General features: G+C 43.9%; 1 protein-coding gene across 8 annotated transcripts in view; it reads right to left on the bottom strand.

Annotated features, from left to right (window-relative positions):
* The window catches only part of MORC2 (MORC family CW-type zinc finger 2), a 52,220-nt gene extending 27,135 nt beyond the window's left edge, over positions 1-25,085 (bottom strand). For 4 of the 8 annotated variants that reach the window (XM_053959841.1, XM_053959843.1, XM_053959842.1 and 1 more), the window contains exons 1-9: positions 24,960-25,085; positions 18,742-18,795; positions 17,253-17,287; positions 16,212-16,280; positions 7,772-7,862; positions 6,134-6,242; positions 4,769-4,928; positions 4,576-4,687; positions 3,208-3,333 (exon numbers count right to left, since the gene is read on the bottom strand). In XM_053959841.1, coding sequence (XP_053815816.1) covers positions 3,208-3,333; positions 4,576-4,687; positions 4,769-4,928; positions 6,134-6,242; positions 7,772-7,862; positions 16,212-16,280; positions 17,253-17,287; positions 18,742-18,795; positions 24,960-25,045 — 842 coding nt within the window. In that variant the 5' untranslated portion in view covers positions 25,046-25,085. Of the gene's footprint in view, positions 1-3,207; positions 3,334-4,575; positions 4,688-4,768; positions 4,929-6,133; positions 6,243-7,767; positions 7,863-15,485; positions 16,008-16,211; positions 16,281-17,252; positions 17,288-18,741; positions 18,796-24,959 lie in introns of those variants that run through there. The other 4 variants (XM_053959845.1, XM_053959847.1, XM_053959846.1 and 1 more) reach the window with 4 other exon arrangements.
* Positions 25,086-27,816: the final 2,731 nt, after the last annotated feature.

Genomic DNA, 27,816 nt, shown 5'->3' with positions numbered 1-27,816 from the left:
ATGGATGTTGGTGCTGACATCAGACATAGTCTCACCAACAGGAATCCCTTGATCCCAAATCTAGAAAATTATTACCACAAGCACAGTTCCCAGAAATATATTTTGCTAAACATAAGGATTTCCTCCCTGGGGAAAAAGCAGGCAGGTGCTAAGACTTCCAGAAATCACAGTTGGTGATTTCATCGTGTCAGGAGCTAAAGAGTCAGGCGGCATCATCTCTAACCTATGTAAGGTTGATGAAAGCTACCTGGGGCCAGAAGACAGCACACTCTGAAAGCCAGGCTGCTTTCAACATGTTGGCATAACTACATTAATTCACCCACATCTGCCTGACTTCAAAGGGGAAAATAAAAAGACTGAGAAGCAGAGTGAAGCTGAATTATCCCCCTCATGCCCAGCTCAGCAGGCAAGGGCAGCACTTGGTGGGGACCATAGATTCAGCACTCCTTTGCTGTAGGAAGCACTGTAAGCAACTCTGGGGCGTCCTAGATGATGGCACTGTGAACCATCACGAGCTTCAAGACACTCATTCCAACTGCCTTGGAGTGTCCTCACGGAGGCACAGGCCTTGCATGTGGCCTGGCTATTTCTACCTGCACAGCCCATATTGCTAAATAAGCTCCAACAGATACCAGGGAAGAAATGGAAGCAATCCTGCAGGACACACAGGCCACTCCCAGGGAAGCTGGGAATGTAGTAACACAACTGCAAAGGCTGGTGAAGGATCCCCACAAAACCAGCCAGCCCCTGCCACCAGGATATTATCAGCTCCAGAAAGGTGAGGAGAAGCCTGTCCCACAGAAACATGGGTGCTGACGAACAGAAAATAAGTGTCCTGCTCAGGAAATGCACTGTTATTCCTGAAAAAGTGCAAGGGCTGCAAAACCTTTTCTTCAGTAGAGGCACTTACATACCCTAAATCCACAGCAGATTTCCATTCATTGTCCACTAACACCAACACTGGAACCTGCAGACAAGCCACTGTACAGGCTTTTCCTTCAGAGATAAAGACAACCTGACTGACAGCAGGAGGGAGCCCCCTCTGAAAGAAAAGAGCCCTTCAGATGTCCCAGACAAGCAGGCTGTAAGGCAGCAGCACCTCCACTGTCTGTTCCCCATCCCTTTGCTTGACTAGGAAGGTTCAACATTTACCTGGCCCAGGCTAATGGGCCAGAAACACAGCCATCCTAAAGAGCTGAGCATCACTGCTGCATCAGCTGACCCCAAAGGAGCACCATAATGGAGGTCCCTTCCCCCATGCACTCACACACAAAACAGTGCCAGCACAAATGCAAGGGATTAACCCAGTATTAACCTGCGGAGCACTCAAAGCCTAGTAGATAAATGAGGATGGTGAGCTCTGACTTCAGCTCTAAAGGGAAAGTGAGGGCATTAAGTGACCCTTTTCAGCAGGTTCAGGGAGAAAAATGTAAAAAAACCCCACACCTATGGCAGTAAAAGCAAAGTAACCACTTTCAGAATGGACTGATTTACTGATTTTCCCTTTGGAAAGAGCCACCCAAGGCAGATTTGAGCTCTCCTGAGGAAAAAGAGTTTCCTCAACCTGCCCAGAGGACAGCATGGTATCTTCCCCAAGAGCTGTGCTGGCTCTCAGAACCCACAGTGAAGGCTTTGATGGCTTGTCCTGATGGCCACACAGCTTCTGGAGCCCAAAGCTGGCATTGGGAAGTCCAGCCAGAAGGGAGCGGTATGGACACTCTCCAAAGAGGCCCAGTAAAGCCACAATAATTGCCATAAGTCTGAGAAGATTTACACTGTGCTCTGCAGGAAGACCTTGCACAGTCTTTACTGCTCTGTTGCATGAATAGGGATTTTAAATGTAAATGCCTTTAAAATGTTCAGGAATTTGTACTGGCCTATCACTATAAGCAGATCTATAGGAATCTGCTCAGATGTGGCACAGGCAGATCTGCAAGATACACCTGCCACTAGCACACATCAGCTTGGGGCTTCTTAGAATAGACTACTGACCACTTGAAGAGATGACACTGAGGTAGATGAACATCCTGGGTAACCTGGGACACCTAATATTGTCATGATGCTGGCAACATCACTCACAATGATGGCGTCCTGTCTATGAGTCTTGCAAGAAGGTTGTCTCTGATGAGACAAAAATCTGTGTCCTCCTCTGGTTTCTCTCCCTACTACTTTTGATGGACTACAGCACAAGCAAAAGCAGCACAAGGCCCTCACATGTAGGTAAAATACAGTCAAAAATCCAGAAATCCAGATATTCTCTACTCAGCAAATCAAGATTTACAGTGGTAAGCCTTCCACAGGGAAACAACTGGCCTGGGCAGCATGAGGAGCACTGGGTGTAACATTCTTTTATTTTGCTCAGGTTTCTGATACCATTTCACACAGTCTCATGTAAGGAGCTGAGGAAGCCTAAGTTAAAAACCAGTCAAGCTCTTCAGGCACTGTCAGTGGCGTGACACCTGGCCTGTGGCTGCTAACAGTGCCTAGTATGCTGAGAGTGAGCCCAAAATGCTATACTAAAAAAATCTACAAATACTCTACAAAATTACTACTATTTGATTCAAATAAATTATGCCAGGGTATCTAGAATGCAGACTGTGTGCTACCAAAGAGAGTCTGCCTCAAGCAGACTGAAATACAGGTTTCCCTTTCCCCTCCCATCCCAGTAACCTTTTCCTGTCTCTGTTCAGCCAACTGACAGCACACCCCAGCTCACTGTCACATTTTTTGTTTAAGGAGATTTAAAAGGAATATAGGGAAAGCTTTTTCTCAACCTCTATTCAAACCTGGATTAGCTACATATAAAAACAACTGTTTCAAAGCACTCAGTCTAGTTTCTTTTTGGAAATAATCCTAACACTCACCGTATGCATTTCCTTCTTCCGCTCAAAAACATCAACACAGTTACCCAACAGTTTTGTGTGAATATGGCATTTCATACAACCATGATCTTTATTTCTTTGTTTGCTCTGAAAGGGAGCCAAATTGCACCAATGACTCATGCAATTTTCAAAGGCATTAGATTTTCCACTATGTATCTCTCTTCCCGTAATGTCAACAGCACGTGCCATTCTCTTATGGTCTGATTCTGTGGCAGTAGGGTTAGAAATGGAATTATGCAGGATACACCTGGAGAGCAAAACACTACACCTTTTCTCTAACTCCAAATGGTGCCACACACCTGCAGATCTTGGATCCAACACTTACCTTGGCTTGTAGAGGCAGCATGAGAGTCGTTTGGTTTGTACTTTGTGTCCATTGATGAAGATCCTCATCCTGGGATCAATATAAAGCACAGCAGCATAGGCACGGAAGGAGCGGCGCTCCGGCTTGCTACAAGAGAGCCATGTACTTCAGAATATGCCCAAGAGATACCCTTAGCAAAACAGACAGGTGAAAGAAAAGGTCTTTCTGTTTTAATTACCATGAAGCTACATTAAGTAAAGCTTTTCTTTAATTTTTCTTCTACCTATGGCTTCTCCAGACTCTTTGTTGAGCTGTACATCATAACTACTGCTACAAGACACTGATACTGATGTTACTGCAACCTGAAGAGGGAGTTTGAATACATCTGGATAATAATGGCCAAAGGTATAAACTGGACTATTTAAGACTAAAGGTGTGCCCACCTACCAGAGCATTTCCACCCTTCAGTGAGTCAGCAGTACACTGCCATAGAACTTGCACTACTCACTGACACACACGGTACCACAACACCAGAAAGAAGAGGCAATGATCAGTGGTAATCACGCCTGCCTTACAAACAGGCATTAAAGATGCTGATATCCCTTGGAGGGCCCCAAGAATTTGCTCAGTGACATCACTCTAATACATAAACAGAGCTGCTTTACAGGGTCTGAAACTGCCTATGGAAAATTCAAGCACTGCAGGGAAGAAGCATGTAATCTCATCAAAAAGGTAAAGCTTGCTAGGTGTGCCCATGGAACTCTGGGACTTAATCAAGCATTTAGCTCATTTCAGCTCAGTTTTTTGTTTTCAGGTTACAGGTGATCAACTCAGCAAACACTCAGCTCTCTCTAAACAGGGGCCTGTGCTCTTCCAGCTGCTCTCTAAGCACATCCTTCTTGCCCCTCTGCAGGGAGAAATGCTCCCTGCTCCCTGACAGATGTGATGATACACCCCACCTGCTTTCCATACCATCCACCCACAGAGGCTGACCTGCACAGCACCTCATGTTTTGCCACAAAACTGAACAGCAATTTGGGAGCAGCACTGACTCACAACCAGCTCTCATTCTGATGAAAACATCATTGATAGGTGTAGAAAATGAAACATGAAGCTTAGGGCTCCTTTTTTTATGGTGCCTACAGGACACTGAGTCTTCTGCTTTGGCTAAGCTGAGATCAGCAGTGCAGGCATTCACCCCAAACACAGCCACAACACCCAGGGGCTGACGCATATATGAACCCCAAACTGCTTAAGAACAAACTACAGATCTTCTAAATTCTCTAATTCACTACAAAAAGAGAATCTTAAAAAAATACCCATGCACACAGTATATAGCCAAGCCCTACACCAAATTTGATCAGGGCCTGTTATACTAGTCACACTTACGTTCCCTCTGGGGGTGTTTCTGCCATCTGAATATCTTGAGGGTCAGAAGTCACATCCAGCTCTGGCTCTCCATTATCCATTAGTTTGAGGTTAAAGATGATCACCAGGGTGCCTGAGCAAGTAACAAGTCAACCAGGTGAATCCCAACCAAACCCCAAATACCTCACTTGTGACGTGCACCATCCACATGTACCTTTCTCACCACGTATCTTATTGAACTGGTCCATGACTTCCCGTTCTGATTTGAAAGGGGAATACTTGTAAATGAGCTCCGTCTCGATAGCAAATTTCTCCATGTTGTCCGTCACAGGTTCACGGCTCCGTGCATTCCAGGTGGGTAGAGGAATGATGACCTGCAAATCCCATTGTATTGAGAGAGACTCAGGTTCTCCCACTCCAGTCAGCCCCTCCTGCAGGTCCAGTGACTTACTCCTCCTGACAGCCCCCTAAGTCACCATGAGAGCCCTTTCCAGCTCATTCAGTAGTTTGCATATCTGTCAAATGCTCACAGACCTTCTTTGCCAGCCTCTGAGTTGCCTTCTTAAAATACCAGTCTCAGAGTGAACCATTCCCAAGTCACATGTATAATACTGGCTACTCACACACTCAATGGCTTTTTTTCTGCTTCCCATGTAGCAACTTTCATAATACTAAAAAAAACCACTCTGGCTTAATTCCTCTCTTGAACTCAGATATCCTTCACTCATATTTATCCTGATCTCAGTCTTTGTTTTTTTAAAGGATGCTAGCAAGGAAGTTTCTGCCATTTAGAGTAAAAATATAGATAGAATTATAAACTGCAGCTGCACATCAAGGACACAAATCCCATTCCAGAACTGTGGTCAAGCCAAAAAAAGTAGGCAGAGCTGCTGTGGGAATTAGACTTACTTTACTCTTCCCAACCTGCTTCAGTCATAGGCTGGCTGCCAGCATGCACTGCCCCTCCCCAGCTTCTCTGCACAATTCCCTTCAATCCCTCCCTTATACCAGAAGATGCTTTCTGAGATACCATCCCAGTACAAATTTAAATTATCAACCTTGCCTGGAACAACAATGCCTGAGTTATCTATTAAAATATACAAGTTTTTCATAGGTAGAACTACACTGACTTTTTATTAAAAATCAAAAATATCTGCAAGAAGACACACCTGCAGTTAATGACCTGTGGGTAGCAACTTCGAACACCTTTAATTCTCTACACAAAATCAAATTAGAGCAGTAAAATTAAATACTTCTCAAACTCAAATTTTGTGGGAAAAGGAAAATTCAAGATGTCTGGGCATGTCCTGAACTTAGCATAAGCACACCTTTAAGTGACTGAAACAAGCCCTTCAAACTTGCTTTCCTCTAGAGAGATTTCTCAATTAGAATTAAAACCAAAAGGAAAAAAAAATTGTTGACTTTGCAGAAGCCCTACAGCATAATGCCAAAAGAAAAACATACACTGATCCCACCAGAGTCAAAACCAGCCCTGACACAGACTTTTATGTGAGAGCTGGGCAAGTTCAGATGAGGCAGCATTCACTATATTAGTTCATTACAAGAAGTACACGCAAACCTCGTCGATGCCTTCTTCCTCATGGAATGTCCGTGATAAGAGGAGGCAAGTCATGGTGCTATCTTTCTTTGTGAACAGGATAAAATCCTTCCCAATCCGCATGGAACCGCTGTAGAAGAGGTCAAACTATGTGTTACACCTGATGTACCACACTGTTCAGAATGCAGGCCACATTACTGAGCTTTCTTCTCATTATGTTCAGTTATGAGATGCCAAAACCAGAATTAGGCAGAAGGGCTGAAACAGCAACTACCATTTCTCTCTAAACATCTCATTCCTTTCAGAAGGCATATCAATCTGGGCATTTTCACAATGTTTCAAAACATTTAACACCAGTCACAATTAAAAGGTGCACACCATTGTGGACTCATACTATGTAGAAAATTTAAACAAAAAAAAAAAATTAAAAGACAACTGAGGTGAGATGTGGCAATAACTGAGCAGAAATGTCAGTGAGAAAGCAAGCACATTCCTCATTTCACTGTACCCAGAATCAAGTGCAGCAGTCTGGAGACAGAAAATTAATTTCCTAACCTAACTAAAGCCTTACTGACACTTCAGCTAAGGCAGCTTAGCAGCTTGTTGTCACAAAAAGGGACAGTCCCCTCTTCCTCCCCACTCTCCTATCCCAAATTGTGTCTTTGCCTCTTCTCTGTCTTCTGTTACCAAGCTGATTCAAAACACCTTAACAGGTAACAATTAACATTGTATCGAAAGAAGTATTGGTGTTTTGTCAGTGCATTTCTCTTCAGACTGGCTTAAGTCTATACCACAGCGATACCACAACCTACCTTTTGCATGCTGGGGCTTCAGGCAGCATTTCTCAGATGTAATAAAGCACACCTCTTGCTCAAGGTTAAGAAAGGACAGAGATCTGTCCTGGAAGCATACAATCAGGATCTGGGATCTGTCCTGCACTGCAGCTGAACCGACAGTGTCTCAAGATCCCCTAATTTTTTCCCCCCAGGTTACAGAGTCTCACTGATTTCCCAATAGGATGCATATAATCAAGCCACGTGGGTGAGCACAAAGCAGAACAGCTGGAATAAGTCACAAAGCCCTGTAACTTTCCCAAAAACACAGCAAACTTCTTTATCTTTCCTAGCAAATCCACTCCAACCAGTAGGATTCCTTTCCTACCTGTGCTCCTCTGCACTTAATCCTACTCTTCCTCACATTGCTTCCATCATTCCCCTTCTCTCTGCATTGGTTTGGTTTAAGAACAAAAAGAAAAGGTTTAAGTCCATCTGCTTTGCACCAGACAACTTTCCTGTTGGAAGGCTGCAGCACTGTTTTGCTCAAATTTTACTACCTGGCTGTAACAGGGAGATGACCATTTTGTTTCCCCAAGCTCTTCCATTATTTTCCCCAAGCTCTTACCTGTACCCTCTGCCTTATGCAAACATAGTGCCAAATCACTGTTGTCAGCTGTAGAGATCCTTCTTGGCTGCTGGAAAACTACAGCAGATGTTGAGAGAGCTCCTGTCTACCAAACCAGAGGATCTTAGAGTTCACCTGGTTTGGTTTTTTTTTTTTTTTCTCCTGGGAAAAAAGCTACACACCTCTGAGCAAAAAGTACATCGATCACCTAGACTATGACCTCCCCAACCTCAGGAGGCTGGCTCTTGTTGTACCTACGATTTCAAGCCGTTCCCATACTGCCCGATTTGAGTGGACTCAGGTGATCGCTTGGCCGATTTACCAAACTGGATAACACTGGCAGCTTCATCTGCAACAAGAGACAGGGAACAAAAAAGGCTTATTTCAGTGTACAGACACACACAGACACATCTTTTAGATAGAGAAGGAAGATAACTCCTTCACCACTGGAAATAGGCCAGAAAAGAGGCCAGAAGCCCAAGATGAAGCTGCATCCTGAAGCTGTACTACAGAGCCCTGTGAGATACATGCTGCTTGAGGGCATTGATGTTACCAGAAGATTTGTCCAGGTGCCATGATGCTGACAGAAAGAGTTTTAGGTTTCAGCCTAGTTCACTGTCCCATCTGAACTGCATGAAGATGTTTCTTTTTGAAAAAGAAAAAAATCCACAAAAATTATCTACTGTGTCCACCACAGTTGTTAATTCTCATAAATTAAGACCCTAAGATGCAGTGGGTCTGTTGTATCCCATGTCCCACTGACACAACACACTTGAGAGCACTAGAGCATATGTCAGGACTATTAAAAAGGTCAGGAATCCAGAATAAACACTGCTATTTCTTCACAGTGCTGAACTGAACACTCTGGTTAATTAAAGCACTAGTAGGACACAAGCTAACTTTGGCAGGAGATTGCTGGAGCCCTGGCAGCAGGACAGCTGGGGAGAAAGTCAACATAAGCAGGTCCTACAGCAATTAGCAGAGGATTTCATTAGCACAGGACAAAATGAAAGGACACAATGTCTTTACAGCTGAGAGGGTCTGTCATTTTTAGTTCCAGCCTTTCTATTGTTCAAGGGATAAAGCCTTTTAACATCACCACTAGGACAGAATTATTCCTTTCCCTTCCCCCAAGAGATAGTAATCATGTCACCAGCAAGTTTAATTCCAGATACAAGGAACACAAAGTGCCTTAATGTCAGGGCTAAAAACAAATGCATACACAAGCTATAAGGGAGCACAAGACATCACTCACCCCACAAGGCAACTACAGGGAGGCTGAGCCCATGGACAAGCTAGATTTCAGCATGCGGGAGACTCACACAGACCTATCAGCACTGACCAGTTTTACAGTAAAATATTCAGTACTAACACTATTGGTCTGACATGACATCACTGAGCTGGTGTCAGAATGCCATTTGCAGTTGAAATTATATTCAAATACACAAATACAGGAGAACATCTGTGCAAACACCTTGCTGCCTCAACTGCAGTTGTTCTCAGTGGAGCTCCACAGCTATTCCAGAAACAGCTTTGGACTGGATAAGGGTACCTCTGTCTTCCCTTCAGCTTACTGTAGTATTTTCTAGCCAAAGAAAGAAAACACTGGAATGTCTTGTATTTGAGATCTGGGTAAGGATGCCGGTGATGATGATGATCATCATCATCATCCAATTATTATTACTCTAACTACTATTACTATGTTATTTTTAAAGCCTGGTAAGGAAAGTAGATAGGGGATATTAAAAAGAGAAGGACTATTGGAATCTTTTTGCTCTACAAGCATTTTTCAGTGACTATTTTTAAGAAACTTTTAGAAGCCTAAAAAGGATAAAGAGTAATTATCCAAAGCACTTCCCCTCTCAGGAAAGGTGACCAGAAGGTTTATCACTCAATGTTGGATGTCTGAAACCACCCTATTATGACTCTTCTTTCAGGTCAGAGGGATGAAGGTGATGCTGAGCAGAGGGGAATGTGAGGTAGCCCCTCTCTCCGGGCTGTCTTTAGGAGAGATTTAATACTTATAGCCTCCCAAGAATCAAGACACAGGTTTTTTTTCCCAGCTCTTTATAAGCTCTGGAGGGTGTTTCACTTAAGGCTATTTTAGCCACACTCTTTTGTTTTGTTGTATCTCAGAGTTACTGGATTTAAAAAAGCCAAACTCCCCAGCAAGAAAAATAGGTGAGGGAGATCTATGCAAAAACAAAGAAGAGAAAAAACAAGCTGAAGAAATTCACTCAAAATGGCAGGATTTAATTCATTACCTGGGGGAAATTAGCCTAAAGCCAGGTTGAACTTTCCCAAGGAGAGGGGAACAAGGGAAATGCTGTGAGGTCCTTTGTCACTGTAACAAACACAGGAAACCAACCCCACATGGGGCAATGACTGGAAACAGACAGTGACTGACAAATCACTTTGACATATGTTCCTGTAATTTATTTTTAAAACCTGTTAACTTTAGAGGAAATATCAATGTTTAGGTTAAAGATTTAACCTCAAACAAGATTAAAGAGACATTTTTCTCCTGAGAATTGTGTAGACTGCTCTCCTGAAAGTGGCCCCCAAGAGTCACTGTCCACACACACAAGTGTGTACACACTCTAAAAGTAGGAGTTGGAGTTCCAGTTAAACAGTGTTCCTCACCATTGTGAGCCTTGGATAAACAGTGTTTTTAAAATACAAATAAAGCAACTACTAAAATGCCACATACTAAATACTAAAATACTAATAAAACAACCAAGACACTACTACTTAATTAACTGCTTCCATTAAAACAAAAGCTGTTTTGAGCTTCCAAACTTCAAAAATTCAGTTGAAAAAAAGCAAGACCTGATCTATTTGCTTCAATCTCTCAAAAAGCAACAGAATAAGCCCTCTTAAAAAGTATCAAAAGCCAGACAAGGCAGGTGACTGGGCTAAGTCTTCAGAGGTTTACAAGGGCAAGTCACACCTGACTGATTTGGTCACCTTCTACAAGGCAGCACTTTCTGTCCATATGGAGAGAGTAGTGGGTGTTGTTTGGCTGGACTTCAAGAAAGTGTTGAACACAGTTTAACACAGCCTGTTCCTGGACAAACTGGGAACAGACCAGGCAAGTAGTATACCAAACAAGTAGGGAACTGGCTCATGGGTCATGCTCAGAAGTGATCATCAATGGTTCTTACTCCGGCTGGCAGGCTGTCACAAGCAGAGACCCCAGGGACTGATACTGGGGTCAGTAAGAAGTGCCTCACATTGCTCAACATCTCCAGACAGGATCTGGACAGAGGGGTGCTTTTGAATCCTCACCAGCTTTGTCGATTGGGCACATAAAGAATGCTTTCTTAAGACACCTGGACCAGCTGGAATAGTGGGCAAGCAACATTGTGTCTGAAGTTCAAGGGAACTGTAAAGTCCTGCACCTGGATTAAATAACCCAAGAGCCCAGTACAGACTGGAATCTGCAGGTTGGGAGAAGCAGCCTTGCTGGAAGGGTCCTGGTGGACAACAAGTTGAGTATGATCCAGCAGTGTCCCACAACAGCCAGGATCCTGGACTGTATCCACAGGGACATTGCCAAAGAGATGGAAATGTGATTATCCCACTCAACTTTGTGTTTGTCAGGCCCTACATGCTGTACTGTGCCCAGTTCTGTCTGCTCAATTCAGGAAAGATGCAGACAGACTGAACAGGGTGCAAAGGAGATGATCAGAAGGCTGCAGAAACTGCCCTATGAGAAGAAGTAGATTTCCTTCCTTGAGAAGAGGGGGCCCAGGGGGAATCTCATCATAGTATTACAGTACCTGAAGGGTAGCTACAAAGGCTACCCTTCCCTAGGAGCCACATGAAAAAGAGGCAATAAAAAAAAGTTGCATTGGGAGAGGTTTCTTCTTAAAATAAGTAAGATATTTTTTAGAGATCAATCAGTCATTTAACCAATCACTAGAACAACCTCCCCAGGTATGTGGTGGAGTTCCCCATCACTGGAGACAGGGTGCTAAATCATCTCTTCCCTTTCTCAGGAAAGGCTGGAACAAATGATCTTCCAGAGCCAGGCATTAGGTAAAATTTCAAGCCTGAGTAGTGATTTCACTGATAGTATGAGAAATCTGATATGCTGCATGAGATCTATTGTTTGGTTTTCTATGGACTCCTATGTAGTTCCTTACAAAAGAGCCAAAGTTTTGGACCAGTACTATTATTGTCTGTACTGGGGGCAGAGAGTATTTACTGGATAATAATATATTTACTAATATTGGAAATTAGAAAAAGGTTCTTCACCAAAAGGGTGGTCCGGCACTGGAACAGGCTCCTCAGGGCAGTGGTCATGGTCTCAAAGCCTGACAGAACCCCAGGAGCATTTGGACAACTCTCTCAGGCACAGGGTGGGAATTTGGGGTGTCCTCTGCAGGGCAAGGAGACAGACTTCATGATCCTTCTGGGTCCCTTCCAACTCAGAAGATTCTATAATTCTGATATCTCTCTGCAGGACATGATGGTTCCTTTGAAAAGAGCTGTCCTGGAACATCACTGAATCCTTGGACCTTATGGTAACTCATGAGATGTTTTCAGCATGAGTATTTTGATCTTGAGACCACACAACCCAGAGTGATCATTAAGAGAGCCAATGCAGTGAGTACTGAATGCAACTGTAGCAGGAATCACTTGACAAACACCCCTAATTTTTAGAAATGAGGAGTTGTCATTTGGCTTGCTAATCAGAAGTCATCAGACAGAGCAATCAAATCTGACCAACTGCCTCACTATATCCTTCTATTTTCAGAGCCCGCCAGACAAATCTAGAATTGCCCAAGACAGAACAAGACCAAAGAGAACAGCAACAAGACAGAGTAACACAAAGAATGTGTTACTGGAAAAGTTAACTTGAGCCCTTCAGCTCTTCCCTCAGTTCAGAAGTGCCCAAATGCAACTGTGTTTATTCACTCACCATCCCCAGATGGCGCTATATGCAGCCTTCCAAGCCATCCTTCCAGTTGACTTGGGAAGATCCCATGCTAGCATGGGCTCCAACAGCACTACAGCAAGTCATGGAGGTATTCTTTTTAACATGTCAGCTTTATGTACGATAAAAACAATTTCTAATAAAAGTTATCATGCACAAAAATAAAACACTTCCAAGATCCATTATTTCTGTTGAAGCAAAGTCTGTATGGAGGGAGAAAAGTCCAATAAAAAGTTTTCTGCTGACATCTCTTAAAGTCAGATAGGAGATCTTCAGGATATCTTTAAAACTGGTAGACCCTGCATTATGAGAAATTAAAGCTCATATCCCTATAGCCAGGGACAGAACCAGAGAGCCCCATGCAGCGAGTTTAAATGAAAGACTCTCCTTAGCTGCTTCCATCCATGCTGACAGGCAACTGGTGCAGCACAGAGCTTTCACCTGGCTGCCCTTGGTCAAGCATCAAGACAGTCAAAGGAATGAATTACATGGTACTTGCTATATACAATGCATAGCGCTGTGAAATAACCCCTGCAACACACAGTATCTGCCAATCTTCTTTACTGAGCATTTCAGGCTATCAGGATAAAATTTTTCAACATTTAGCTGAAAGATTAGTCAAAAGAAGCCACTTAATAGCTGTCCTGGGTAACCCAAATATTGTATTTCATACCCATCTATGCCCAAAATTGAAAGTCTCTTTAAGACTCAGTGGTGTGGCCAGAATCAGAACCACAGGGTTTGGGGTGGGGGCAGGTGAGTGTCAAGCTCTTTAAAGTCGAGGCATTCAGGCAGACCTTTTTCTCATAGCTTTTGCTCAAGGCAGAGGCTCTGCTGTGGGGATTTTTTTTCCTCTGTTTCTCTCTGACCTCCAGAGGAGGTTGTTTCAGGTAGGTTTCCTGTGCTCACAACAGTAGCAACTGTTGCTACAAAATGGGACACTCTATGTCACAATCAAAAACTGTTTCAGAGTGAATTCTGCAACATCTGTCTGCAGCTGTACATAGTACTAGAAGGAGTGAAGAGACCCCAGTCCCTGCAGCTGCTGCAGCTGCCAGCAGCATCAAGCTGATGCAAGAAGTCACAGAGTCTGAGCTGGCTGCCCTGCCATCCTCCACCAAGATGAAGGTGAAGTTCTTCCACAGGTTCTAGTCCTTGACGGAGTACCAGCTGCCAGAGCATGTCAGCTGTATACACTGATGGAGCTGCTGCCACCAGAGAGATAAGAGGGAGGGCTGCCGCCATTTTGCCTTTGTCTCCCCACACACAGTTGCCCACGGCAAGTGTCATCTTGGGGAAAGATGTCACTCTGCCATTTTGAGTTTCTCTTTGTTCCCAGGGAGTCCATGACATTTAAGAGTTTTGTATCTAGTCACTATTTACTGTTAGTTTGTGCCTGTTGCTGTTTTGCTTGTTAGTAAACTGTCATTTTTTCACTTATTTTTACACATTTATTTCCTGTGGAAAGGGATTGGTTAAAACTAAGGGGACAAAACTCATTTCAGAGCATCCACCTTAAATTGTCTTTTTAAACCAAGACAACAGTCAATACTTAAATCCCATTTTGTCACAATACCAGCACTACAGAAGCAATAACTGTATACAAGCTGCCATGAAATTCTGTGGCATTAGAACAAACATCTGGCACCTTCCAGAGAAACACGCAGTTTTCAACACAGGCAGAGAAGGTTCTATTTTCCTCTCCCTGATCCTAAGGATTATCAGAAGGCCACACTTCAATCTCAGAGCTTTTTTTTATCAATGGGGCTTTATTGTTTCCTTCAGTTAAACTGGTGGCAAAAAAGTTCTCTTGGGAGACCCATTTAGCATCCTTAATTGCATTCCAAAGAATATACAGAAGGTATCTAGAGTTCAAACCAAATTCCTTTATGGAAGTTGTCGCTGTTGAGCAGGACGGGAACGAAAAGACTCCAAGTTAGAAGGCAAAGAGAATGAACTGATTTATTTTAAATGTACCGCTCTATATATAGAGAACATTGTGTGGACTAATTTCACTGGTCTTAGAGTAAAAACATCTCACACCATTTGTGTGCAGTGAATGACGCACGGTGGCAGAACATATCTATAAACAATGTGAACAACAAGATAGATTAGAGAATTATTTACATTCTTTCCCAACTGCTTCCCAGGCTCTCGCCTGGTTAGAAAAACCTTTCTCTTTCTCTCTGAGTTGAGAATATCCACAGAAGTCACAAATCTGTGTATCAAAGCACAAATTAAATTGAATTAAATGCTCATATCTATATAGGTTTGGGCTGGGACAAAGTTCAATCTCTCCATGCTAACTTACATGGGACTGTATTTTAGAGAAGAGTGTTGCTAACACAGGGTTTTCATAAGTGCTTAACACAGCTGACACAGCATCAATGTCTTTTCTGCTTCTCAAACTGCACCACCAGCAAGCAGGCTGGATTGCACAAGAAGTTGGGAGGGGACAAGTCTGGGATGGCTGATCCCAACTGACCCAAGGGATACCAAACAGTATCATAAAATCCCAGAATGGTTTGGATTAGAACAGGCCTTGAAGACCATCTGGTTCCACCCCCTGCCATGGGCAAGGAAGCCTTCCACTAGACCAGGTTGCTCCAAGCTTCATGCAACTTGGTGTAGTGCTCACCAGACAAGCTGGGGAAGTAGGGAGAAGTAGGAGGAAGAGGGGCACATGTGGCCTTACAGCATTCGCCTTCCCAAGTCACTGTTCCACATGATGGAGGCCTGCTCTCCTGGGGGTGGCTGAACACTTGCCTGCCCATAGGAAGTGGGGAATTAATTCCTTGGTTTGCTGTGCTTGCATACATAGCTTTTGTTTTCCCTACTGAACTGTCTTTATTTCAAGCCATTAAGTTTTCACATTTTACCCTTCTGATTCTCTCCACCGTCCCAGTGGAGATGGAGTAAGCAGCTGTGTAGGCCTGAGTTGCCAGCTGGGATTGAACTATGAAAATATCACAAGAGGAACTTAAAGTACTGAGGAATCAGTGCAAAAATGTTAGTTGTTGGTTTATTTACCCATTTCCTTTGTCTTCTACAAATTTATCTTCCAATTTCACCTAATTTTTCTGCCTTGCACGGAACTCCTCACAGGATGACTTACCAGTCCTCAAGACTCAAAGGTGGGTTGACGGTGCTGCTCATTGATGCTAAAGTAAAGCAGAAAAGCTTTTAGCTTTCTCCTGCCAGATACAACACTAATTTACAGCAATACTTACAAGGCAGAAATACATTTGCTATATTCTCATATTACTGAGGTTTTATATTGTCCTGTATTGATCTCAAACACAATGTCCATGATGAAACAATGGCAAACTGTTTTCAAAGTAGAACCTTAACTTCTGCCACGGCACACCTGGTTAGAGCGGAGATACAATGATCATCTGGCAGCCACATGGGGAAAAGGCTTATGCTATCAAACCTTGTGCTTGTTCTTCCCCTTCTTGCTCCACTATTCTCCCTTCAGCCCCAAGGCCAACTTCAGTGTACAGGGAAACTTCAAGCCAGGCTGACCCAACTCTATAATGCAGCAAAACAATTTTCTTTTGACCAGATTAGCTTTCTGCAATGGAAGAGGTAAATGGTTTGATATGTATATATGGTGTGAAAGAGCAAGTGGAGAGGCAGAAACATGTATACAGGCATGGAACATGTCCTTTTCAATGGAACTAAGCTGTTAATTCAACTTAAACCACAACATGAAACCTCAGCTTGCAAATGCAGGTGTAACTTTCTGTCACTTACTTGAATCCATTCCTGTTCCATCATCCAAAAAACATAGCATGAATCCACCTCGTAGGTCCTCTCGTCGCTCTGCAAGAGAAGAGTAAGTCACTGCTCCCATAAGCTGAAGTTAAAAGTTCCATAAAATGGGATTGGTGGTAACAACAAAAGTAACACAACAAATAGGACTTTTAAACGTGCAATATGGCTAAGCTGTAAGAAAGAGCACCAGATTGTTGTTACAGGATGACTAAGAACTTCTTCACTACAAAACTGCACTACAAAACTGTATTGTGTCAGTGGAGTTTTTTAGCATCCACTACGAAGAGCAACTCACTTCACCTGACCTCAGGTGAAGGTTGACTTAATTGCTTCCCCAAGATATTTGTAAAGGCATTCCTTTTTGAAAGACAACAGGCACTATGGCACAGAAGAAATGGTAGAACAATAGAATTATTCAGGTTGGAAAAGACCCTTAAGATCACCAAGTCCAACCACAAATGTAACACAGCTGAGTTCACTAAACCATGCACCTAAACACCAGATCTACACATTTTTTTAATATGGGTAGCTAGTGACTTCCCCACTGCCCTGGGCAGCCTGTTCCAGTGTCTGACTACACTTTCAGTGAAGAAATTTTCCCTAATATCCAATCTAAACTTCTCCTGGCACAACTTGTAGCTGTTTTCTCTTGTTCCTGTCAGCAAGAGAAGAGTCCAACCCCTACCTGGCTGCACTCTCCTGTCAGGGAGTTGTAGGAGCAAGAAGGCCCCCCACAAACCTCCTTTTCTCCAGGCTGAGCCCCTCAGCTTCCTTAGCCACTTCTCATCAGACTTGTGCTTCAGGCCCTTCCTTTAGCTCCCTTACCCTTCTCCGGACATGCTCCAGCCACTCAATATCTTTCTCGTCTTTCTTGTCTGGAAGGGCCCAGTACTGACCCCAAGATTGGGCATAAGCACTCTCGCTCTCATTCAATCCAGGACAACATACATTTGCAGCCTAAATCTAAGTTAACTACTAACTTAATTGCTGACATGCAAGGAAGCAGCATGTGTGACTTACCAGTATAAATGTCTATTCTCGTGGCATCTGCATCTCTACAAAGAAATAAAACCACAGTTGATATCCAAACGTTAAACAGAAACGAAGCTAAAAATCCAGGCGTACATAAGCATTTCCAAAATAACTGGCTGTACAGATCAAGTCCACAGAGGCCCCATAGTCATCAATGACAGAAAACATTGTCCTACATTTTGTCTATTTGAACCTAAACTCCAGCATAAGACATTGCTAGCACACAAACAGTTCTGGTGACAGGAAGTACCACTGGCATTCTAATAAAAGTCATTCTGGGGCTGGGAATCAAATGAGTACACACTTCTGAGCTCCCTCCTGTACAAAACAAACAACACCTATAGTTTTTCTGTCGAGCTGTCTACAAAAGGTTTATTAACTCCACATAAAGCTTCATTCCAATACATTCAAGATTGTTACAGGAAACTGTGATTACAAGATCACTGAAGTGAGGCCCTTCACACACTGCATCCTCCTCTGTATTTGAAAGTACAGCATGTACAGCACTACTGCCCTCTTCCCAAACCAACCTTTGCCGACTAGAGACGTGGCGCTATAGAGCTGTAACAAAACCCCACTTAACAAATGCCATAGCCACTTTGTTTCAATTTTGTTCCTCCAGCCCAGCCTAGCTACTTCTTCCCAGAAGACAACCTCTCCACAGCCAGAGGGGAATCAAGAGGTGAAGGAAAAACCACCCCCAAAGACCCTACTTTTCCTTACCTTGTTGCAACCCTGAACACAGCACCAGCTCACATGCATGCACACACACACACACAGAACTGATTCCCTAAATAGAAGCTTTCCAACTCAAAAATGCCCCAGTTTCAGCTCCTTACATCACAAAATACACACTGTGACAAATCACATTTGAGAGAAAACAATCCCAAAATACTTCCATAGTGCTTCATGACAGTACTTCCTCTAGCTCAAGACAAAAGCACACAAGACTTGGGAGGTTGCTATAGCAGGGATTCCCCCACACAGAGGTGAGACAGGTGACCCAACACCTGCAATTTCCAAAGACCATATCTCCTGAAGTGTCAAAATTCCTTCAGCAGTTCTTGCTCTACTTTTCAGCATCCCGCTTCTGATTTGATTTTCATTGTCATGTTTGATACTATGATTTTTAGATATCAGAAGAGTCACAGCTCCTGTAAGACTTATTTTAGCAATTTCTTTACACAAAAAGGCAGTTTTTTCTTCAAATCTGTCTTGTGTCTGCTATCAATTTCCTTTCCAATACGAGTTGTTCCAGGATTTATTCAAACCTGTCTTTCCAGGAATACTTTTTTAAGGGGTTGATGTGGCAATGTAAGAGAAGCAAGTGAAATACTCATACTTAATATTGCAGCAATGTCTTCTATTTCCTTGTAAAGTCTACTAGAAGTGAAAATTGCTTAAGATCAACTAATACGTAGGTGAATTAAATCTTAACCAAAGTTATCTTGGGAATTAGACAGTCTCAGGTACATACCTGGCATTATCTACAAGTTCAGCAAGGGCACCAAACAAGAACTCATGGGTAGTTCTGCAATGAAACAGAAATCAGCAGAGTTACACCAACACTTAAAAAAGAGAGACCTTTAAATAAACGAGAATCTCAACTATATTTTAAACAAATCCAGTCAAACGGGTACAATACTATGGTTTGGCTGACAGCAGACTAAGAACGAGTTATTTACTGTCTGCCAGAGGCAGCCATGCAGCAGCCAGTCTGCACCAAATTGCAGCTCACTATGGTCTAAAACATATCGCAGCTACACAGATATGGTAAGAGAACATGATGATCCAATGAACCAGCCTATGACCTAGTCAACAGTTCATGGAAGTCCTTATACAGCACAATGACAGGTCTTTTCACAGCAACTAAATACTGCCTATAAGTAAATATGGCCAGATGAGGATTGTCATAGAATCACAGAACAGTGTGAGTTGGAAGGGACCTTAAAGCTAATTTATTTCCAATCCTCCTGTCATGGGTAGGGACACCTTGCTCCAAGCCCTGTCCAATCTGGCCTTGAATACTTCCAGGGATGTGGTAGCCACAGCCGCTCTGGGCAAAAAGACATGAACAACATTATGAACAAGCACAGTCCCTGCACACAGTCCCATTGCAGAAGTTATTTGTGACAGAAAAATGCTTCCAGATCCTGGTTAACATCCAGCAGGTACAACTGCTACTAATCCAGAGAAAGAGTCTTCTGACACCACTGTACCATATCACCTTCTCAACTTAACACTAAAATAATGAACCCAGCTACGACTTCAGCACAATCTCAAGAGATACGTTTAGTTTCCAGCCTCTTAACTGCCACCTCTTTTAAGCAGTTCCCATTTGGAAGCCATTAGTTATATGCCTCAACATTGAAAGAATATAGACAGTGGGGAAAACATAAGCAGCTAATAAAAATCATTATAATACATTGTCTGTTGACATAAATGCCGTATCTCCACTTCATGCCCAAGCTGGCAACCTAACTTCAAAATCTAACAATTTTTCAAACATAGATGAGCCACATCCGCCATAAGGTTAATAGCAAAGACATGGAGAAACAGTTGATGGGATTTGTTACTCCTCTAGGTTGTTCAATGAAGAGACCAAGACCTCAGAAACCAGTTTTATCAACATGTTTCAGTTTGCACAAAACCCTCACATACAGCCAACGGGTGACCAAAAAGATATTTTTTCATATTTTCAGCCTTCCAAGAACAGACACATAGGTACTTCCCACACATAAAATATATAGCTGTCCACATTGTTAATAACCATAAAACAAGCTTTCATATTCATCTTCAGGGTGATCACACTGAACCCATCAACACAGCTCCAGTTAGAAGAAAACACATCAGGCTTTATAGTTACCACTAAAACCATGGGAACAGAGATTTCCATATCTCCACTCTCCTGTAGAGACAAAACCAATGGGAACAGTGTGTGGAAGACTATCTACCCAATCAGAAAGCTTCCACAGAAATACAATCTTGGTGTTCCTTCCTTTGAACAAGATTTCCTGTTGTCCTGGTTTCAGCAGGGATAGAGTTAATTTTCTTCTCAGCAGGTGTTAGAGTTGTGATTGGATTTAGTGTGAGAATAATGTTGATAACACACCGATGTCTGGTGCCAAGTCACGCATACCTAAGTCAAGGACTTTTCAGAGTCCTGCGCTAGTCAGCTCTACAAGAAGCTGGAGGGGAGCATGGTCAGGGGAATATTCTGTACCACAGAATGTTCTGTTCAGTCTACAAACCGGGGGAGCTGGCCCCCACTCTTGGGGGACAGGTGGGGCATGGGTCAGTAGGTGCTGAGCAATTGTATTGAGCATCAATTGACTTTTTGGGTTTATTCCTCTCTCTCTTTTTCCTGTTATTATAATCATATATTTCTTCACTCCAGTATTTGAAATGTTCTTATCTCAGCCCATGGGTATTAGTCTTGTACCATTCACCTCCCCATTGTGAATACCTCACAGTGAGGTAAGTGAGCAGATATATAAGATGATTGGAGATTTCAAGTGTTCTCTTGAGTTTACTAGTGTCTATTCAGTTCCACAGGTCAACATCACAGAAGTTTATTTAGGAAGTAACCCATAAGCAAATGGATGCTTTAGCACTAGTAACTATGCTTTATGAGCACCTTTTATTCCACAATTTTAGGAATACTTCAAAGAAAATATGCAAATAAGATACAAATAAGGATTTCCAAATAAAGATGATGGAACGAAATAACTGATAGCATAGCTACAGATGATAAGAAAGGCAAAACAAAATATCTCCACATATCTCAACACTACTGATCTCGACCATCTCCCAAAACTGCAACCTCTTGTGCTGACACAAGCAAAGGGAAACCTTGCTGGAAACCTTGCTACAAGCCAGTGAAATTCACTCCAGCTATTTATCACTAACAGAAATGAATATATACTATAAAAGTCTTCTATTCCATTTGTGAATTTGAACACACTTGTCAATATCTAACTTAAGTCAGATGAAATGCTTTGGCCTGATTTAATCAGCTAATCTCAAACAAACCCATTGGTGGTCTTGCCTTACAGTCAAAAGTGCCTGAAATATTTCACATCCATCATGATCAACCAGTGACCATTTCTCCACCTCCTCAAAAAAGTTTGGGATTATTTTACTTGCAACACAACTTTAAAAAAACAAGACAAACTGTTGGCAAAATGAAGCCTATCAGAGCTTGCAAGTAACCTGCAAACACGGTGAGCTTATTTTAGATAGGCATCATCAGAGGCAACAACATGCATCAGAGTATCCAAAATACAACTATTACTGCCATACAATGGGTGAAACACCATATAGAAGGGAGGAAAGTAATATCAAAAACCATAATGTCAAAAGCTCATCTGGGTAGACAAAGACTGGCCTGGATCATCCCACAATGTGCATCTTCCATTTGAGCCAGCTCCATGCAGAACTGGAGGCTTAACAAGGAATCTAAAAGGGGAGTCCAACACTGGCAATTTATTGATATATAGGTGACAAAAGCTCAAGTTAGATGGCTCTAAAACACGACCAACTTCAAACACCTCTAAAAAAATCACTTGGAGTAATGTCCCAAGGGAAGAAAAACTTGTTTTGTGAGAAGTTCCTACAGGAATCTCTTGCTTGAACCTAGTTGGTCTTCCCTCTGCAGACAAGTACCTAATTACTAATGAGAGACTTAAGACTTCACTTTTCTTCTGAAGGAGGACACATCTGGGAAGATGTTTTATTTTGGCACATGCATCAGGAACAACAGCCATTCTCTAAGTAATGCACTCTGTTTCGGTCCAAAACAGACAAAAAGCACAAGAAGAAGAGGGAATTTCAGGGGGGTAGGGAAATATTGTTGGTCTGTTATTACTAGTTTTCCTCAAGTCCATCATTTAGTCATCTTGAAGTCTATTTGAGTGATGTTCTTCCACTCCAACTGTATTCACCAGGACAATTCTAGTTACACAACAACACATAAGTTGCAAGCTAAAGGCTATCTACTGCTAGAAGACAATTACAGGTCCTCAACTTTTAAGAAAATCATTAAATTATTTTATTATAAATATTCAAAATATGCAAATACAAATTGGCTGGTCTCTTACATTTTTGGCATCATCTCAATGAATAACTTTGGAAGTATCTTAATGTAACAGCATTTAATTGTTAAGGAAAACCAATGGAAAGGCAAGCAGGTGACGCTGGAAAGTCATAAAACAATACACATGTAATTTTCATGTGCTTATGCACACTGATTTTCATTCTAGGATTTAAAAGAACTTCAGCATAGAAACATAAGGGTTGGAAAAAAACCTTTAAAGGTCATCTAAAGGTCACCTCCAACCATGGGCAGGAACACCTTCCACAAGGCCAGGTTGCTCCAAGCCCCATCCAACCTGGCCTTGGACACTCTGAGCGATGGGGCAGCCACAGCTTCTCTGGGCACCCTGTGCTAGGGCCTCCCTCACTCACACAGGGAAGAACATCTTCCTTCTATCTAGTGTGAATCTACACTCTTAGGTTAAAGCCATTGCCCTCTGTCTCATCACTATAGATCTTACTAAAAAGTCTGTCTCCACTCTGCTATTCATCAAGTAAAGCATTTGGAAAAGCACAGCGATATTTCTACTTTTAACAAATATTGCAACTGAATCGATTCATGTAGATGCTGTAGATGCTCTGGCTCCACGTGCCATCAGATATGTAAGCATTAAGCTGCTATTGGAAAGAACTGCTGCAGGTCCTCAACCTCAGGGACCTGATCAACTGTCTCCTGTAAAGCACTTCAGACTGAGTGCTCTGAGTCAGATGTATGGAAGCTTTTCTGAAAGAAGGTCTTAAAAAGGAAGGGGGGAGGAAAAAAAGCATTGTTTTCTTCTGCACCCTAGCAGCCAGATGGTTGGTCTTTCACTGTAATTTAAAGAATTTCCACCTCCTTGACTATGAGAACACACTCAGCATTGAACTAGAATTTATTGAAGATGGGATGATCTTCCTCAGCAAGAGAGCAGTCCAGAGGAGACAGGAGACCAGTCTCCTCTATCAAAATCCCTATACTGGCCTTGGGTTGATTTGGAGATTGGCTCTTTTTCTTTTTTGCTTATTTTTACTGGAGGAGCAGGAGAAGTTGTTTGTTATGGGTTAGTTTGGTACTTTCTTTGTTTTTATAGTTACTTCCATTACTCCCATTGCCATTCTTCGGGAAGCATTTCACTTATGCACTGATTCCCATAACCTCAAAAGGCTCTTTGCTCATGACAGACAAGGAGCTCCAGCTTTGTCTTATCCAAGCATTGGCTTCCAGCTCTTTCCAAGAATTCAGTAATGCAGGTATTACTGCACACATGCAGCACACCACAAGCAGACAGCAGCATAAGCACAATGACAACATGGAGTAGCTTTAATATACTTGAGAGCAGCAGCAACAACAACTCAGTCTTTAGCACAGGCTTTATCTTCTTATGAAGATGGACAGAATTCTGGAGCTTTGCAGGCAAACACAAGCTGCTGACAGAGCACTGCCATCATCTGCATGGTCTTCTTATCCATAAAAAAATATTGTCTTCTGGAGCTGGACATGAGAATTTCACAAATCAACAACAGCACCACAACATGGCTCAGTATTGTCCATCTTCAGGCACCAGATTGTTCAATCCATATACAACTGCTACCAGCCAAACTAAAGAGCAGACTCAAATGTGACTTGGAGCCAGTACTAGGTTTATTTCCCTGTTCAAAGCCCATTACTTTCCTGATTCTAAATATAAATGGATTGTAATGGTCTTCGCATACATGAGATTAGTCTTAACTGCTCTTGCATTGCTTTTGCAGATGTATCTCATTACCAACAAAACGAGACAAAAATCCTTTGAAACCAAGTTGCCCATGCTTCTGTGCTTCCTTTAGACTGCTGTAGACCACTGTGATCCTTCACGTGTTGAAAAGGGAAACAAAAAGATAAACCTACACTTTATTTATTCTTCTACTGATGGATAACAGTAAGTCAACTCTTCCACAGAACATCACCAGACAACCTTAAGCCTATGATCAGCTGATCAAAATGAAGCAATGCCAAGTGTTTCCACAGAGTTCTTCCAGTTTGGGCAGAACGAGCTCTTCCATCTCTTCTATACATGCTATTATAAGGCTTAGGAGCAGCAGGCAGGTGTTGATGGGCGCCTGACCCCACTTAAGTGCTGCTCCCTGATGGTGCTTCTCATTTTCTAGACATGCGCCCACAAGAAACTCATCTTAAATAATGGCTTTGCCTCTTCTCAAGAGGTGTTATTTTGGGGGATTCATTGGCGACATGCAACAACCTGACTGGAAAAAGAGTATCGTAATCCTGTTAAAAATAAACCTGCAAAACACTCAGTCACACACAAAGCCAGATGCTGCAGAGGGATGGATGGTGGTCGGCATGAAAGTGCATACACTGCTCTGCAGAGGTCCAGCCATGCGGGTTTGGTTGCTCAAGGGGCCTCCCCGTTCCTCCCGGGGCCTCTTGTCCCCACACAACGGCTCTCCGTGACCCGCGGACCTGCCGGCGGTACAACAGCCGGTCCCCGGAAGGACCACGAAGCGTCCGGGCCGGGGACAGGGCCCACCGGCCCGCGTGGCTTCGGCCAGGCCTATCACACTGCGCTGGGGCCCCAAGCAGGCCAGGTGCCGCGGGCCCGCCTCACCCCAGCCGGTACTCACGAGTTGGTGTGCAGGTATTCGAAGGTAAGCTGGGCCCGGTTCAGGCTGCTGTAATTGCCCAGGGACATGGCGGCAGTGGCCGCCATCGGGCCTGCGCCCGCGCCGCATGCACCGGCGGCCGTGTACGCCTCAAACCCAACCCGCCCCGCCCCGCCCCGCCCCGCCCCGCCCCCTGCCGGTCACGGCCCCCGCCGGGTGAGCAGTCGGCGCTGCGCTTTGTTATGCCGCGCCCCGCCCCGCCGGCGCGGTGCGGTGCGGTGCGGTGCGGTGCGGTGCGGTGCGGTGCGGTGCGGTGCGGTGCGGTGCGGTGCGGTGCGGTGCGGTGCGGTGCGGGCCCGCTTTGTCTCCGCCGCGCTGGGCTCGCACCCGGCACTGCAACTGCCCCCGCGGGGCGGAGACACGCGGCTGCCCCCCATTGGCCAAGAAGAGGCACGTGATGCACGTGCCGCGGCGCGGCCAATGTGGGCTCTGCGCCGCCGCGTGACGAGCGCGCGCGGCCGGGTGGGAGCGGCAGAGGTTGGTGAGTGCGGTGCGCGTGGCCGCTCCGGGGCCCTTCGCGGGATCCTCTTTTTCCCCCGCGCTCCGTGCCGGTGGCAGCCGAGTGCCTCAGCGCCGCGGGAGCGGCCGCCGCGGCCTCCTAGGGCGGGGGAGCGGCTGTAGTGGGGCCGGGCTGCGCGGTGAGGTGGCCTGGGAGCGGGAGACCCCTCCAACCCTGGGCGAACTCGCCGGAGCCGGGGGGCTCGATTGCCGCGGTGCCGGTGACTTCTGGATGCCAGGTCGGAGTGGGTGAGGCCCGCCGGTCCCGAACGTCGGGAGCGGCTCCAGGACCCATCTGGATGGAAGGATCCCGCCGCTGAATTCTTACGGAGGCTCCGCGCGGATTTCGGCGCGTGCCGGTCCTGCTGCGCTGGTGAAGGCTCTGCGAAGTCACCGAGGAGTGACTCCTGAAAGTGCCCGTACTTACAAAAAAAACATCAACGTAAAGGGTATATAAATTCATAAATATTCTTGCTTCGATTCTGTGCTTTTGGTTCATCTTGAAATGTGAAAGGATTGAGCTCAGGGGCTGTCTTACCTTTGTCCTGAACCGATCATTTCCCCCATCCTCCTGCAAAATGCAGCCTGAACGTGGGAACCCTGAAGGTGAAGGCCAGGAATACTTGTCTGAGCACCTAACTTGTCCGGTGGAAAAACACTCCCAATCGTTCTTCTGAAATGGACACTGAAACAGCATGGCCGTGTCTTGGATAATAGGAATCTGAACTTAATATCCAAAATCTGAAGGAATTCAGTCTGTGCAGAAATTATTGTGATGTATTTCTTCTTGAAGAATGTCCAGCAAGAATGAAGCATGTAAGACTGCAGATCTGCAGATTTAAAAAGGATAAACATTATTTGATACTTTATTTATAGGGCACTAAGGGGAAAAGGTAATGGTTTTGTTAAAAAAAAAGAGAAGCACTTTAATTTTATCCGATCATTTTCCAACAATAGAATCTAATTCATTAGAGAAAAAAAAAAAGGCTATGGGAGTTGGGATTAATCAGCCTGAGGAAGAGAAGCATCCAGGGTGACCTTACTGCAGCCTTTCAATACCTGGGGGGACTCCAAGGGAGCTGGAGAGGGACTTTGGACAAGGGGTAATAGCTTCCCACTGTCAGAGGGCAGGGTTATTGGAATACTGAGAAGAGCTTCCATGGGAGAGTGGCGAGGCCCTGGCAGAGGGTGCCCAGAGAAACTGTGGCTGCTCCATCCCTCAAAGTGTGCAAGGCCAGGTTGGACAGGGCTTTTGAAGCAACCTGGTCTAGAAGAAGGTGTCCCTTCTACAGGGGCACCTGTAGGTGAGTATATACACCTGGCAGGAGGTATAACAAGATGAGTTTTAAGATCCTTTCCAACCCAAACCGTTCCATGATTCTGTGATTCTATGGTATCCAAGACATATGGTGAAAAGTTAAATTTAAATCTGTTACTCATGATTGGTAAATGGCTAAAACCTGGGTTTCGTATTTGAGTTGTTTGACCCCCATCCCCAGTTGTGTATGAGCCTGAGCTAACAAGTCTGCAGATTTGGCCTGAGAACTTAATTTCCCAGAACAGCATTTAGCTCTGCTTACCCTCAGTTTGGCCTGTTCAGGCCAGCAAGTTGTATCATTCCTCCTGGCATGGATTTCTCTGTGTGTTCTTGTGAGGGTATCAAAAAATCACTGTGCATGTGTGCAGCAGCTCTTTTAGGCTTTATGTCTGAAAAGCTGTACACAGCAGGACATTGAACTGCATGAAAGAATTAGGAAAATTACTGCTGAGAACTGTGATTTGGTGTGTTAGGTTTATGACAATCAGTGAGTCTATTACAGATTATAGCATCATCTGCTGTGCTCAGCTTTTATTTTGTCACATTGTAGTCAATGTCAGCAGCAGATGTTCAAAAGCAATATAAATTCTATCAGTGTAAGGGCAGGTAATTACCCAAATATGTGTTCCTGAGGAACATGAGCCTGAACTTATGCATCATATCAACCTTGTCCTCTTACGTAGTGAGTGTCTCTGTGCCTACCAGGAACTTTGTCTCGTCATCTTACCTTCAGGGAGGAACCAATGTTTCTTTCCTGGTGTTAGAGAGGTTGGCAACATTATCTGAGTACTGCAGCGCTGTGGACAGAGCAGCTGAACACCTTCCTGCTGCTCCTATGGGATCTGACCTGTTTTGCAGATGGGCTGGTTGGTTGCCTGTTCTTTCCATCTGGCCCTTGGTAGAAGACCAGTACAATGCAGTTCTATTTCATTTGGCCAGCCCAGGCAGGAAACTGCTCATTACCATCTCGCCATTTGGTGGTGATCAATTTGACAAAAGTGA

Source organism: Vidua chalybeata, chromosome 18 (assembly GCF_026979565.1).
Source record: "Vidua chalybeata isolate OUT-0048 chromosome 18, bVidCha1 merged haplotype, whole genome shotgun sequence".
Taxonomy (NCBI): domain Eukaryota; kingdom Metazoa; phylum Chordata; class Aves; order Passeriformes; family Viduidae; genus Vidua; species Vidua chalybeata.
Note: the sequence above shows the minus strand (reverse complement) of the source record. Positions and strands in the feature narration are given on the sequence as shown.